The sequence below is a fragment of the Micromys minutus genome (assembly GCF_963924665.1).
Source record: "Micromys minutus genome assembly, chromosome: 22".
Classification (NCBI taxonomy): domain Eukaryota; kingdom Metazoa; phylum Chordata; class Mammalia; order Rodentia; family Muridae; genus Micromys; species Micromys minutus.
Window position 1 is genome coordinate 26128386 of NC_137957.1, and position 16576 is coordinate 26144961.

The following is a 16576-nucleotide window of genomic DNA, read 5'->3' on the forward strand; positions in this document are numbered from 1 at the left end:
GTCAGAAAGCAGGAACTGTCCTCAAGTTTTGGAAGAATAGATAGATGAGAGAATAAATCCACTCCTGCAGATTGTGGATCACAGCATTAATCAATTCATGAAGGTGAATAGAGTTCCTGCCATCTAAATGTCTCTTTAAAGCCCCTTCCTCCACAGTCTGTATTAGGTATTAAACTTCCCATATGTACACATTATTCAGACCACATAGTACCTTATGTACTTAACAGACATGAATGTTTTACACACACACACACACACACACACACACACACAAACAAGTCTACAATTACATGGAATATTTATACTTTTTATTGGATAATTTATGTATTTACATATCAAATGTTACCCTCTTTCCTGTTTCTCCCTTTTCCCATCCCCTCTTCCCTGCTTCTATGAGATTGTTCTTACTCCCACTTCAACAACCTGGCATTCCCCTACACGGGCATCGAGCCTTCACTGGACCAAGGGCCTCTCCTCCCATTGATGTAGCTGAAGCCATGGGTCCCTCCAGGTACTCTTTGGTTGGTGGTTTAGTCCCTGGGAGCTCTGGGGGCTCTGGTTGGTTGATATTGTTCTTCCTATGGGCCTCGTTAGCACAGTAGGGATATTTATTCTAAAGCCCTCAGTGGGTGTTGGAAGCCAGGAATAGCTCTAAACCCTGTGTGTAAAACGATTTTTTATAAGTATGTATCTATGATAGACTTATTTTTTTTTTGGTGAATAAAGCAAGAAATTGTCAACAATTATAAAAGAAAAGTCTCTCACAGAAACAGCTGCATAAACAGAACATGAACAGTGACAATGCCAACAGACAACCTGATGTTGAACGGGGTTAACTGGATGGGTTCTGCCACTAGACAGAAAACCAAAAGCAACAAATGCCTGCCGGGAGAGGAGTTACTTTCTCTAAGTGATGAAGCCTCAGTTATTCAATAAAAAGCATGGTCAGCTCAGAAGCCATGGAAAAGAACATCAGCTACCAATGTTCTGTATCTTATTATTTCATGGTTCAAAGAATAGAAAAAGACATACAAGAAAAATTTATCTTTTCTCCATTTCCAGGTTTCAAAACTCCCAGGAAGTCAATTTTTGGCCATGTACACACACACACACACACACACACACACACACACACACATATATATATAAATGTATACATACATACACAATCAGGTAATTAGTATATCAGCCATAAATTTTGTTTCATACAAAGAGCACTAAACAAATTTCATACCCTAATCTGCATTCTGACTTCTTCCATTCAATAGTAGATGTTGGGGATTTGTTTATGCTTTAGTAAGTATCAAGTTTAAATGCTGTGAGCCGAAACGTTCATGCTCTGGTAATGGCATATGACATGAAGTAGAAACTTAACACATGCAGTTGCCAGACCTATCGCTGTTCCAAAATAAACAAAGCAATGCTCGGCAGCACCTGTCTGCTAAAGTGAAATTCACACTGGCTGGTGCGGAATCAATGCTGTTCTCCTCGCCTCAAAACCTCAGTAAAGCACACCTTGGGTGACATTCTCAAAAACAGTCTCTAAAGAGACTAGATGTATTTCTAAGCTTGTGAAAACAGAGGCAAGCACTGCGCTGCACTGAACAATTTCATATCAAAGCCCGAAAACCACACGGAGGAGTGATCTCCACCAACAAGTGCACATGGTTTGTAATAAAGGGCTTCATTTTGTGTAGAGTTCAAAGATTTAACTTGGATGTTTGTCTTGCTTTTGATGAAGGTTTTAAAGTTTCACGTTCATGTTTTGAGGATCTAATGTTGATAGTAAATATTATGGACTTGAATGGTTCCTTGCTTTTCTAGCCAGAGCCTTATCATCCGTGGTCCATTAACAATAGGCTGAGTCTTAAAGTGGTAGAAAATTATACAGTGAAGTTAATTTGGAATATGTATATACTGAGTACATATAGTGTGGTGTTTGTACTGTGAAATGCTACTAACCACTTTTATAAGTCTAGCTAACATTAGTAACTGCCACTTTATAAACCTGATGTTAACAATTTATATTATGGATCTGGGAAGATAGAGCAGTGGATAGAGATGTCTCTGTGGAATTCTGAGCATCTGAATTGGATTGTGGGATACCAGAAAGAAGAGGGAGAGAACTCACTCCTAAGAATAGTCTTCTGACTTCTACATGTGTCCTGTAGCATATACATGCCTATGTCTTCTCTCTCTCTCTCTCTCTCTCTCTCTCTCTCTCTCTCTCTCTCTCTCTCTCTCTCTCTCTCTCTCTCTCTCTCTCTCCCCTTAAACAAATAAGTACATAAATAAATATGTAAAAGAAGTGAAGATGTAGAATTTTTGCATTTCTAGGATTATTACAGTATCATCCCATGTCCTTTAGACAGAACCGAAACTTTCTACTACTTGGAAGAAGACCATTAAAAAGTATACAGTAAAACAGCAATGACGTAGGTTTGATATGTTTTCCATTTTTTTTAATGCTGATTTTTGCTGCATTTGGCTTTTGGTGTATCTTTTTGTTTGCTTGTCAACACTTCAACTTTAGAATTGTATTATTAAATTGAGTGATTGCCTATTGCGAGCCACTGAAATGAGAGCTATGAAATGGGGGGTCATTTTCTATTGTCAGCTCAGCATTATTGTGTGCATTTGAAAGGCATTAAAAAGGTTAAATTTTGCTTATGAGCACATGTTTGTCTATATACATACTTATACAAAAGGGCATGAGGAAAGAGTACCCAATAAAATCAACAAAGTATTGACATCACTTTTATTTAATGTTCATAAGGAAACATGCCCTGGGAATTTGCTTCAGTTTGTTCTTAAACAAACCAGTGGCAATAACCTGACAGCAAAATAGTCCTGTATGCCCTTCATTTATGTCCACACACCCTGCAGTTTCAGCTGTATGAATGCTTATAATAAGTGTCTATATATTTCCACATCAATATTTGTCAGATTATAAGTCATATGAGTATAGAGCCTTCCTATCTAACTGACCCATAGTACATGCTCAACAAATACTTACTAAATCTATGATTAATCTAACACAACTTATTTTTATAACATCTAGGTGTTTTATGTTTTCTAATGAAATATCTAGACAGGTTCTGCTTGATATTCACAAAAGTATTTACTCAGCTATCACTAATTATATTAATAAGATTGATTTAGGGAAATATTTCCATTAGTGTTATTTTTTTTAAATCAGTCTTTAGATTTTTATAGAAATTATTAGGAAAATAAATAAAATATATATTTTCAGTAATTATAAAATAGGAAAAACTGTTAGAATATTTAATTTTCTTCTGGAGAATGAGGGGAAAAATTCAAAACAACAGAGCTGTTCTTGGTCAATTAGTGTACAATGGATTATGAGACTTTATATGTCACTTCGAAGACTCCTGATAGTAACTCTACATCATGGATTTCCAGTCCTATGCTGAATACATATTTTATTTGTATATATTTATTTGAAATATCATTGAATAGTAATATGGCTATAGTCCCATATTATTCATAAAGAATTTGAGTAGTATTTCTAATATTTAGTGTATCATTTTTGTTATTATCAGATGTGACTAGCTGAAGGCATTATAAAAGAATCAAAGCACATCTTGTATGAAGATAGTCCCATGTGGCACACCATGTTCACTGTGACAATTCTTTTCTTAGCTGACATAAATACAAGTATCAAGTTTGACTCAGTATCATTTTCTTCTGACCCTGTCAGGCAGTGAGACCCTATTTCAGCTGGCCATAGAGTGTTCCTTTAGTGGTAGTTACACAATTTTAAGAGATCATCTCGGTATTGTTGATGTACCAAGAAATATTGACAAAGTTGTTTATCCTTACTTAGTGGGTAAGGACATAAGAAGGTAGACAGGGGAAAGTTAATTGCATAAGGCCTATTCTATAAATCATTTTTATGTGGGTGAAATCAGGTTTACCAAATCACTCTCCAGTGCCCACAAGACTGATTGATGCTTAAGATACGTTGAAGGCATATAAATCAAGAGAGTTCTCCCCACGTTATGAGAAAGAATAGAGTTGTAATATCATTCCTGCCCGATGGTCTTACAGCTCCAATATTTATCTCCCATTATGTGCATGTGTTGCCGGCCTGTAACGGACAGCTTTCTTTAGTATTTGAATTTACTGATTCATACAGCGGATCAATGATATAAATGAAAGTTGATTCTAGAATTCATTACAATGAATTTTTTAATTGTAATAGGTGGTATTTAAACTGTGAGAGTTTAGAGTATGAGGCCTAAAAGGTTATTTTGCTTAAAGAGAATATAGTTACATTGAAGAACATTAATGGTGATTGTTGGGGAAAAAAAAACCCTAAGCCCTAGTCATGTCTTATCAAATATTGTTTCTGAAATAAAAACTGAATCTAAAGTATTATTCAGCTATGGTATTAAATTGATTGTCTTAGTTACTTTTGTATTTCTGTGGTAATAAACTATAGACAAGGCTAGTTATAGAAGAAGTTTATTTGGGGCTTATGGTTTCAAAGACGTAGACTCCATGATCATCATTGGGGGGAGCATGGCAGGCAGGCAGGCATGTCGTGGGATCAGTACCTGAGAACTCACAACTTGAAATATAACCACGAATCACAGAGAGGTAACTGTGAATATCATAGACTTTAGGAGGACAAATCCCTTCCCCGAGGCCACACCTCCTCCAACAAAGCCACACCTCCCAATCTTTCCCAAAGAGTTCCACCAACTGAAGAGCAAGTACCAAAATACAGGATTCTAAGGAGGTTCATTTTCATTCAAACCACCACATTGATTGTCAGTTCTTTTCTCATTCTCTGTTTGAAGAGATTTCTCAGTTTGCTATAAGTAAATTCCTCCACCTGCCTTAGTTTAGAGTTTACCACGGGAGTTTTACAGAACCAAAGATTCCATGGGAAGCTTAGATGAGATTTGATCAGCGGAGCTCAGCAAATATTATATAAGGTACCCCATCTCTCAGGAATGTCATATGTACTTTAGCATATCCACGGAAGCAAAAATGAACTTAGATAACTATTTTCTTTCTTTTATTTTAATCTGTGCCTAATATGTTTTACCGTGCAATATGTATACAGTTTTATTCAACATACATTAATAATCTAGGCACCCTGTTCTAAGAACAGGAGGTCTAGCAATAATGAGAGATTATGGGCATAGGGATGAGTCAAGATTTGTGAACACTCAAAGTAGTTGGGGAAATTAGTGGTCTATCTATTCTTTAAATCTTTCCTGCTTGTTTTTTAAAAAGCATGTACCAAAATATATTGTGCTTTTGTGTTACATAATTTCCAGCATCACTATGTTTTTATCTTTCAGTTGATATAGATGTATATGTGTATGTGTGTATATATGTATATATATGTATATATATAATTTTAAAAACGGAAAGCATATTTTCTTTTGCTAGCATGTGGAGTATTTTAATTCATAGAAGTTTCCTTCCTTAGAGTCAGAACTTTAATTGTGAAAGTACAGGAATCATTGGGATTTAAAATGTTTTTCTCAAGAATTGCTCTAATCACTTTTAATGTTGGAAATTATAAATGTGTGAATATTGAGAAAACAGTAATATTTCTCATTTAGTCTACAGCAGGGAATTCTCTCTATATAATATTTATATTATATAAATATATAATATATAATGAAATATACAAATATTTAATTATACATAAATATGTTATTTGGACATTGTGTAAAATATTGTGTAAAATATTAATATATAATATAATTATATACTTTAAGTAATTATTTGTATTATTTATATTTATGAATATAATTAAAATATAATGTGTAATATAATATGTAAATATATAACATATAATCTACATATTGTATATATATAATTTTTTGACATAGAGAAGATTATGTTTCTAATTTCAATGTGATTCATACTTCTAAATCATTATTTTTCAAAAAAATTGAAAAATAATTCATTTCAATTTAGAAGCTCCCAAGATCCTGGAAAGGAAAAAATAGCCTGGATATTTTCTTCTTAGTTTTAAATTATAACTGAACAAGGTAATGTTTTAAAATTAAGATTTGTTGAGAAGCCATCTTTGCTAATATTGCTGCATTAAATGTGTACGTATAGAACGGTTGCTGACATATGAGACATTTTCCCAGTGACATTTTAAATGAATCTCATCGTAGGGAAAGCCCGTGGGAACTCCGGATGCTGGAGCTTATTTCCGTGTGCTTGCAGAGCATGGGGTGGCTGCCTTGTTTACAGCACCAACCGCAATTAGAGCCATCCGTCAACAGGACCCTGGGGCGGCCTTGGGGAAGCAGTACTCTCTGACAAGGTGAAGTAGAGATGCACAGAGCAAATTTCATTAGAAACAACAGGCAAGATGTAGCTGCCGTCAAAATATAACTGGGCATTATTTTTCGGTTCTGTTGTACCTCCATAGAAAGAGAAAAATATTACAATATTGTTGACAATGCCTCTGTATGTGTTACTCAGACAGTGGAATAATGTCTCATATTTTTAATCACTGTTTGTTTCAATTCAACTCAAACCAGACTACTTTTATCCTCTCCCTTCTTTCTTCCTTCCTTCATTCCTTTGTTTCTTCATTCCTCTGTTCCTTCATTGCTTCCTTCTTTCTTTACTTCTTCTCTCCTCTCTCTCTTTTCTTTCTTTCATTATTTTTTGGTGACGCTGTTTATATTTTAGTTAAGAGCAAAATTCTGATTGTGATTTCACATACATGTTATTTCAGTACTTAACTGTCTTCTGGAATTAGAAATGTTAGGATATTTTAAATGAAGATGTACATTACCCAAATACACATAGACAGAATGTAAACATTACTGTCCATTTACATCTGTTTCTAATGAGACCAATTATTCCAGGGTAACTTTGTAATTCTATGCTGTAGATTCCATAGATATTTTTGTTCTTTTGTTTATTTTATTAGTTGTGAGATGTATCTTCAAATGTAATTATTACAATTTACATCCAGAAGGCTCTTTGTAACCCTCTGAAATAGGTCACTACTGACATGAGTTAAAAAAAATGAGACTTTGTTTTACTTCAAGTTAAAGATTAGGCTTAATTAAGACATTTTGAACATTTGAATTATGATACTTGAACTATAGGTTTCTTTGGCCTGAGTTATTAAAATGGATACCACACAGTCAGCTGCTGAGATAAAATAGGGTTTTAATCTGTCAGGATCCCTGTTTTTTTATTCATATGTAAAATTATTTTATATTATTAAACAATAAAACTAGATTTACTAAAAATACATAATGTAAACAATGCAGTCTTATTTTTTATGTGTGCATAATATGACTCCTGTACTAAAATATTCTATTCATTTTCATTTTGTGTTTCATTAATCACACTTAGGTTATCCCTAACTTCAATTGTAAGTATAGAAAATAGATTTTGGCAAAATACTCACAGAATGTATGTAGTATACATATCCTAAGACAACTGCAAAGGTTCTGATAAGGCATTCATTTTCATAAATGTCTATATACTAACATAATGTACCCTGATTGTTTAAAAAAAGGCATGGAGTTACATTTGCCAGCAGGCTAAAATGCCATTTTTTCTATGTTCTTATTCATACATAGATTTTAATATAACATATTCCATATAATAATGTTCAGTAAAATTAACACTTTTCACATAAATAACTACTCATAGGATATGACAGTTTATCAAAAGCCTACTGACAAAATCCTTCTCCACTATTGATAGGAATCTATGGTATTTATGATGATACAGTTATCTACTTTTAATTGATATTTAAGAATGCTTAAATGCTTAGATGACTTTCATGTGTAAGCAACCCCAATCTTGAAAATACTCTTCTTAATCAGTGAATACAATGTGTACCAGAAATAAGTGGTTTAGTAACTCATTTAGCAAAAGCATTCTTGGTAAGTAGTCAAGATAAGCATTATCTTTATTTTATCATTGAGTAAATCTAGGACCTGGGGACTTCTGAATCTCTCCAGGAAGAAACTAATTCAGGAAATCTCAGCAGGAATCACAAGCTTACTTATACTACAGAGATACGGTATTACTGTTAAAGAAAATGTATCACTGCTCACACAGGGTTATGACCTTCATGTAATAAATGTATCTTTTGAGTTTCATATTTATAACCTTTGCCAGTGAGGTCACCATTGAACTATTTTAATAGACTCCCACTTAGAAACTAAGGGTACCGTGAAAACAGAAGAGTTTGATCAATTCCATCTTTTATTGTAAAAAATAAAAATAAAAACCAAAAGTAATTGAGGTTTTCAAAAGTTAAACTTGGGTCATAGGTTGAGAATCAGAAACAATTTAAACTTTCTTATAAAACTATATGTGCAACAATAACACCATGTTTAATACATTAATACTCACTGGGTAAGATTGAAGGTAAAATAGAAAAGAAAACACTAACAGAACTTAATTTTAAGGACTTTTATCAAGGAAAACTATGCAGTGCCACAGTGATGAGGTATATTAGTGAATTTATATAACACCTGTAATACCATGATGGGATGCTGTATAAGCCAGAATTCATTAAAAGGAAGAGAAAATAATGGTTAAGAGTTACTTCAAAATACAAGGATAATCTTTGCTGTATGTTCAGAAAACATATACAATATTGCTTTGATTATTGGGAGAAGTTATGACCCATAAGATGTAGGAAGACCATGAAGCCCTTCGACTTGTGAAAGCATTGTTGTGCTGAGAACAAGTTACGTTCCTACATTTCCATGAAAGCACATTCATAGGACAAGTGGTTGGACAAACCAGCAAAATGGCAGACTTAGATAGATGAGTGCCAATTAGTTTATTAAGCACAGAAAGATAGTATTCCCAAAATATTTAAAATACATCAAAACTAGTTAGATAGATCAAGGTTATAAGGGAAATGAGCTTTTGCTGTTTCTCACAGGAATATTAAAAAAAACCAAACCAAACTGTTTTATTGATTCTTTGTGAGTTAAAATGAGTTAAACTTCATGTACCCCAATTTCACTCATCTTCCCATCTCTTTATGTATGCTCTCTGCCTTTGGAACCTACCGCCCAAAAGGAAATAAATAAATAAATAAATAAATAAATAAATAAATAAATAAATAGATAGTGCAAAGGGCATCTCATCATGGAAGTTGTAGTGTGTCACAGTGTGTCCCACAGTATACCTTTTTGTTTATAATATTTACTTACAAATGTTCATTTCTATGATTCATTGGTCTTGTTTGAGGCCTCTGGCTCCTGCTACACCAGCCAACACTGGATCCTCACTGGGACTTCTCTAGGATATTTAGTTGCAGCCCTAAGTCATGGAGATTCAGCAGCTTTGGACCTATATGACCTTCATATGTTCCTGCAGATCATAAATGGCATAGAATATGGAGTGAGCCAATTCAAAACTCCGAATCTAGACCTGGGGCTGGTAGCTGAGTTGTACAGTCTTCCAGTTTTCCTGCACTACTCCTGGTAGACCACCAAGTGCTGTAACTGGCAAGAGGCATAGCTACCTCTCTGGGTTTCATGCCCTTCAGGCCGGCTCATGCGTATAGAGTCAGCTCTACTGTGTGCCCAGGTTAGGGCCTGCTCTGCCATGTGCTACAGCTGGTGAGAGGAGTGGCCAGCTCTTCACAACACTTGGACATCATCCTAGTCCAAAGTGGCAACCTGGATCAGGGATCTCACATGGTAATATGATCCACAGCCATTGACACAAACTTCTGCCACTACATGCCTGTGCAAGGAATACTTTTTAAAGTATGCATCGCAAACCATTAGGGAAAATATAAATAAAATTTTACTACCATAGTTTGTTTAATTGTCCATTCATTTTTTAAAAAGACATATACCAAGAGAAGATATTTATGACATGTACAACCATTAATTATTCAATAAACAGAATACATAAATATTAATAGTAAAGAAATAATTAACTAAATAAAGAAATAGGTGAATAATGAAATGAGTTCATGAACAAGGAAGCTGGAGCATGACAGGTTCTTAACTTTCATGAATGTAAAAATAAATAAATAAATGAGATTGCATTTTACTCTCATCGTAAATCAAAAATCAAATTACGTATCAGTTACCTTCCTAACAAGGGGATAATACATCTTACAGTGCTGCTGAGAGTTTAGACTAGAATTCCTGGTGATATATTTACACCCTAGGCTCAAACCTTTGCTAGTATGGAAGGATAACAATGAGAGAAAGACAATGCTGCATTTTGTTCCCTAACTCAGAGAATAGGCTGTTGCCATGGAATACAACTGGAGAGCTCAGAGTCAATACCATGTGCTTTCTCATTCCCTTGTAGTCAGACCTGTCACTGTGTCTTGTTAGGATTTATTCCTGCATTGCCACTTTGGTAGACTCACCACAGCATAGGCTCAGAAGCATTTTCTTTCTTCCCTGCCCCATGCCAGATCTGTGAACTGCAACTTTTTCTATCACCATCAGAACCAGAATTTCATCCCAGTTTTGGAGTGTGTGCTGAGGTATACCACAGTGCAGCATGTGAGCTTGAATGAGTTGCACAAGAAGCAACTCTTTATGCCTCTCTTGAGAAGTGCTATGGAACTTTACAATATTCTGATTCCAGGACTCTGCCTCCACACTCTGTGAGTGTTTGGATCACAGTGCTAGTATGAAAGGCTATATGCCTTGCCCGACCCATCAACAAAGCAACGGGTTATCTTTTAAATACTTTTTCCTAATTTCCTATGCAGCCAACATCACTGTCATCAACTCCAGTAACCTAAGTCACCAACACATCCACAGCCCTTGTTAACATTGGTCACCTCTCAGTAACCCCACAAAGACTAGACTACTCAGCCCTGTGGCCACAAATGTTATATTCTGACCAATCAACCAGTATCCTCAAGCCTCTACAAAAAGAACTATTTTACCTCTGTAAGCCACCATATAATGTTTGGGCAAAGTGATTACTGTCTTAAACACAGATGTAATGAAGAGACCCAAAGAATATGAAAAACAGTTTCCAGACACCACAGTACAATATGATTTTCCAGTAACTGATCTCAAAGAAACAATTCTTGAATTGCCACAATCATAAGCAATGTAATGGAAAGGTGGATTTCATAGCAGAGAAACAATTCTTGGAGCTGTAGGATTAAGTCCATCAAATAGAATAAGCAGTTTAGAGTTTTAACAGTAAACTAGGTAGAGGAGAAGAAAACTGGAAGCCGAGTCTCTTTCTTCTTTGGTGACTGGACCAAAGAGGAAACAAGAATTAAAAAGAGTGAGGACAGTTGCTGGGCACCAAGGACATAATTAAAGAGCAAAATACATATGAGAATCAACAGGTACAAGCAAAAGAACAGGAAGGTCATTTATTTACTGAAATACCTGGAAAAGAGCTTTCAACTATTAAGAGGAGGAAAGAGAATTCAGATCTATAGCATTCATAAGTAGGCCATTTCATTTACTTATTTTTCAGATGTACTTTTTGTAAGTTTGTATCTAATTGGTTAAATTGGGAGTATTTTGATATAATCAAATTACTAAATTTAGATAATTAACACACATTATCTCACGTTGTTATCAGTATCTTGTAGACATTCACCATTTTCAAGACTATATTACATCCTGAGAGTGTGTCACAGTATTTCACAATGTATGTCTTCAATCTGTTATTCTTCTCTGACTATAAATTTATTTATTGGCCTTGACTCTCTTAAACTCGTCCTCCCTAAAGTGTCCCAGTTCTTTGTGTGAAGCATTAGAGTATGCACTAGTATATCATGAGCTGAATAATTTTCAGTCATTTCCAAAATGCAGTTAATGTCTTCGTTATATGCACATCAGAATATTACACATACCATTTGGTATTGGGCATGTATATGAATATGGCATGCAGAATACAGGCAAATAGCTTCTTTCCAGAAGTTGTGCATTAATTTACATACCTATTTACAGTATATGATTGTCATAGTTTTCATGAATTTATTAGACCATTATGTTTTGCTCAATTTGAAAATGTAACCCCATAGGAAGAACAACATTATCAACCAACTAGACCCCCATAGCTTTCAGGGACATTTTGGGTTTCATAGATATGCTGACTTTATAGAAGTATTTGAAAGTAGTCTTTTCTCTATTATTAAGAGAACTTATGAAGTGACAATTTTATTTACGCAAATGTTTTGAAATAATAAATATAACTAAGCAGGCTTATTGTTTACTTTGTTGACTGCTAATGTTATGTTTGCATTTTGGGATGGTATTATTATTTATCAAAGTTATTTTAAAGCCTGTATCTGATAATCAGAATCATGAAATTTTCTCTATTTTCCTGTCTTCGTTCTGTCTTATGTATCTGGTTCTATGATACTTTCTCTAGTAAAATGAAAAGAATTTTAGCTATAATTGAGAATCTGAATTGTGCTACTCCTGTAGAAGAATCTTTATTTCACAGCCAACTATCGTAAGGAGAGACACTTCTATTCAATTTGAAGCTGGATTGAATTTTTTTTTATACTCTAGCTTTCCTATTAGGGAATACTCAGTCAAGATGCACATCCAGATGTATTATAACACCCTTCTCTACTGTAGGCTAGGAAGTATAATTTCCTCTTCTTAAGTTAGTATAATGTTTGGAAGCATAGGAAAATTCTTAGCCTTTGAACACAAAGTTTTCTAACAGTTTCTGAGCTTTTAAAATTCACTTCCCAGTGAGATTCAAGTATCCCCCATTATGTCCTTTCTACTTAGCTTCTTAGATGTGTGAATTGTCACATGGTTATATTGTACTTTATACCTAATATATATTTCTCACTGAATACATACCATACATGTTATTTTGGGTCTGGGTAACCGCACTCAGGATATTTTCTAGTTTCATCCATTTGTCTGAAGATTTTATGATGATTTTACTTTTAATATTAAATAGCATTTTATTATGTGAATATACCATATATTTTTATTCATTCTTTAATTGAAGAACATATAGGTTTTTTCCAATTTCTGGCTATTATAATTAAAGGTCCCACAAACATATTTGAACAAGTGTCCTTCAGGTTTGGTAGATCTTTTTTGGGGAGGGTATATGTCCCATGTGTTTTTGATCTCAGCCATTCTGACAGTTGTCAAATGAAGCATTGGAGTCTTTTTAATTTGCATTTCCCCAGTGACTAAGGATTTGAGCATTTCTTTAAATACTCCTCAGCCATTAGAGATCCTCTGTCAAGAATTCTGTTTAGCTCTGTACCAAATTTAATACTGGGTTATTTGATTTTTGGGGGCAAACTTCTTGAGTGCTTTATATTATCTGGATATTGGCACTCTGTTAGATGTAGTCTAACAGAGAAGATCATTTTCCATTCTGTAGGCTGTTGTTTTGTCTTATTGATAGTGTCCTTTGCTTTACAGAACCTTTTCAGTTTCATGGGGCCCCATTTATTAATTGTTGATATTAGTTCTTGAGCTGTTGGTGTTCTGTTCAGGAATTGTCTCCTGTACTTATGCATTCAAGAATATTCCACTTTCACTTGTATCAGATATAGTATATCCAGTTTTATGTCTTTGATCCACTTGAACTTATGTTTTGTCCAGGTTGATACATATGGATCTATTTGCATCTTCTATATGCAGAACCTTTTGTTGAAGATGCATTCTTTTTTCCCCATTTGTATAGTTTTGACTTCTTTATCAGTAATCAAGTATCTATAGGTATTTGACTTGACTTCTGGGTCCTTAATTCTATTCCACTGAACAACTCGTCTGTATTTCTGCCAACTCCATGTGGGTTTATGACTCTTCTTCTGACATACAGCTTGAAATCATGGATGGGAATAATACCAAAAGTTCTATTATTATACAGAATTGATTTTGGTACCCTGGGTCTTTAATTTTTCCATATGAAGTTGAGTATTGTTCTTTTAAAGAATTTTGTTGGAATTTTGATGGTTATTATATATTGCCCTTTGATTCTATATTCCTCTTGGTAAAATGACCATGTATATTATGTTATCCAACTGATGCATGAACATGGGAGATCTTTCCATCTTCCATCAGGGGTTGTACAGAAGAGGGGCACTGGGTGCGAGAAGGGGGAAGAAGCAGGAAGAATCATGCTTGGGTAAGACAGAGGGAGGGACCACTGGGAGAAAGGACTGAGATCAGTGAAAGGGGTATCTCTGGGATAAGCTAGAAACCTAGGACAATGGAACTTCCCAGGAACCTATGACGGTGACCTTAGCTAAGACTTCTAGCAATAGGGCATATGAAATTTGAGACCACACCCTCTTGGTATTAGCTAAGACTTAACAATATAGGGATGGGAACACCAGCCTAGCCACCAAAGCTTAGACCAACAATTTTTCCTGCATTAAAGATGTGCAGGGATAAAGTTAGAGCAGACATTGTGGGAATGACCCACCAATGGCTCACTACACCTGAGACCCATTGCATGAAAAAAGAACCACCCCTGACACTATTAATGATACTCTGCTGTGCTTTCAGACAGCCCAGTATACCTATTATCTGAGAGGCTTCCCAGAACATCTAACAGAAACAAATGCAGACATCCACAACCAAACACTAGGTGGAGCTAAGAAAACCGTATGAAAGATGAGGCAGAGAACATGTATAGAATGGAACTAGGTCCTACACATATATAAAGGATGTACAACTTGGTTTTCATGTGGGACCCTTAAAAAAAGGCTCAAGGACTGTCTTTGACTCTGTTACTTGCCATTGTATTCCTTACCCCTAACTGGGATGCTTTGTCTAAATTCAATAGGAGAGGATGCAACTAGTCCTACTAAACTTGATAGGCCAAGGGGGTTGATATCCTTGGGCGGTTTTCCTTCTTTAAGATGAAAGAGAGGGAGAGGTAGGGATAGGAAAGGTATGAGGATAAGCTGCAATTGGGATGTAAAATAAATTTATTAATTACTTTCCAAAAGCTTCAACTGAGAAAGCAGAGAAGCTGTAACTGGCTTACTCTTTGTAGCCTGCCTCCATTTTCTTTTCCATTTCTAAAGTCTCAATTGTTCATCACTCTTTACCTGGGGATTGAAAAGATAAAAAGCTGTGTTTTTGGTTGTATTTCAGAGAAATTGTTGCACATAATGCTAGTTGTCCATTGGCAGAATTTTCAAAATCATGTGTGACATCCACAGAGGAAACTGTGCGTTCTAAATGTGAGTTCTAATGTTAAGCAGAGGGAATGGAGGGCATATATTAACACGAAAATACAGCAGATAAAATAATGGTGATCTGACATATAGAATGGAAGTTAAGGACACATCCCTGAGACGATCCACATAGTATCTGTTGACAAAAAGAAAGAAGAGTTTTTTGTGTTTGGTAGTTGATAGACCTTGGCAGATTCACCTTTTTTCCTCCACCTACTGGCTGTTCAATCTTCAATGCAAATAAAATTTATTTGGCAACGTACTTTCTTTCTTTGTTATGGTTCAAGGATCAAGCATGGGACCTCATTTACACTAGGCATGCCCTGTACCATGAAAGCAACTCATGTGTAAGATAACTTTAAATTATAGGTTTTCCTGAGACATGATCTTTTGATATATCCCAAATTGGTCAGGAATTTAATCTGTAGCTCAACCTGACCTACTTTCAATCTTTCTCCAACTCCCAGTTACAGGCATTATTGGCAGGTACCACAATTCTCAAAAAATTATAGATTTGTAATAAGATATTCATAGCTAAAAATATGGGGAATCATCTAAGAGTTTCATTCACTAAAAAAATTGGGAGCTAAATGATATTTGATTGAATATAGTATTTTAAATTATTTCATTAATCATTTTATTCTGAAAGCTTTTGGGTGTTTTCAATGTTTGGTTTTATTTTTAAAAGATTTATTTATTTTATATATGAGTGGTTTCTCACATATATGTATGTGTATTACCCACTTCTGGTGCCCATGGAAGGCATCCAACTTCCTACAACTGTACTTTAAGAGAGTTCTGAACCACCCATGAGTTCTAGTGATTGAACCCAAGTCTTTGTAAGACTGTACCCCCTCTCCAGCCCCACACTTTTATTTTATATAAGCAGCGGGAGAAAAATTGACACAAGAAGTAGCTTTAATACCTCTGAAAAATCTTAATGCATAGGTTCTGACTACTTTTCAGTTCCTAAGTAATCAGTGACCTCACAATTCTGCTTATTGTAAATGGTAAAACCCTTTTAATGAACACAAAGAAAGCTGAAGGCTCTGGAGACATAGCTCAGCAGAAAAGAGAAGCATCTTCCATCTGAAAACTCTAGCTCACAAGTGCTTGGACTACAGCCTAGGGCATACATCACCCTTTTATCTTCTATCTAATCTGCCATCCCTATCCCATCCTACTTTGCTTGTTAATGCTCACATGAAGATCGCTCCTATGAGTAGCTACAATATAAAGATGATGTAATAAAATTATACTATAAAGCAATGCGCCACTTAAAAATGTACAGTGCTATAATTAGCACTCCTTGGTTAATTAGCCATAAGTCAACCACCCAGGGCCAATGTGTGTTTCATTATTACTATTAATTAACATAGTTTGCCTTCTGCCAGTAAATACAAGCATTAA

The 16576-nt window shown here is 35.0% G+C and overlaps 1 protein-coding gene across 2 annotated transcripts in view; it reads left to right on the top strand.

The window, feature by feature from the left end:
* The window catches only part of ACSS3 (acyl-CoA synthetase short chain family member 3), a gene marked incomplete at its 5' end in the record, with an annotated part of 191582 nt that overhangs the window by 115609 nt on the left and 59397 nt on the right, over positions 1–16576 (top strand). For both annotated transcript variants that reach the window (XM_080935711.1, XM_080935710.1), the window contains one exon: positions 6171–6322. In XM_080935711.1, coding sequence (XP_080791837.1) covers positions 6171–6322 — 152 coding nt within the window. The remainder of the gene's footprint in view (positions 1–6170; positions 6323–16576) is intronic.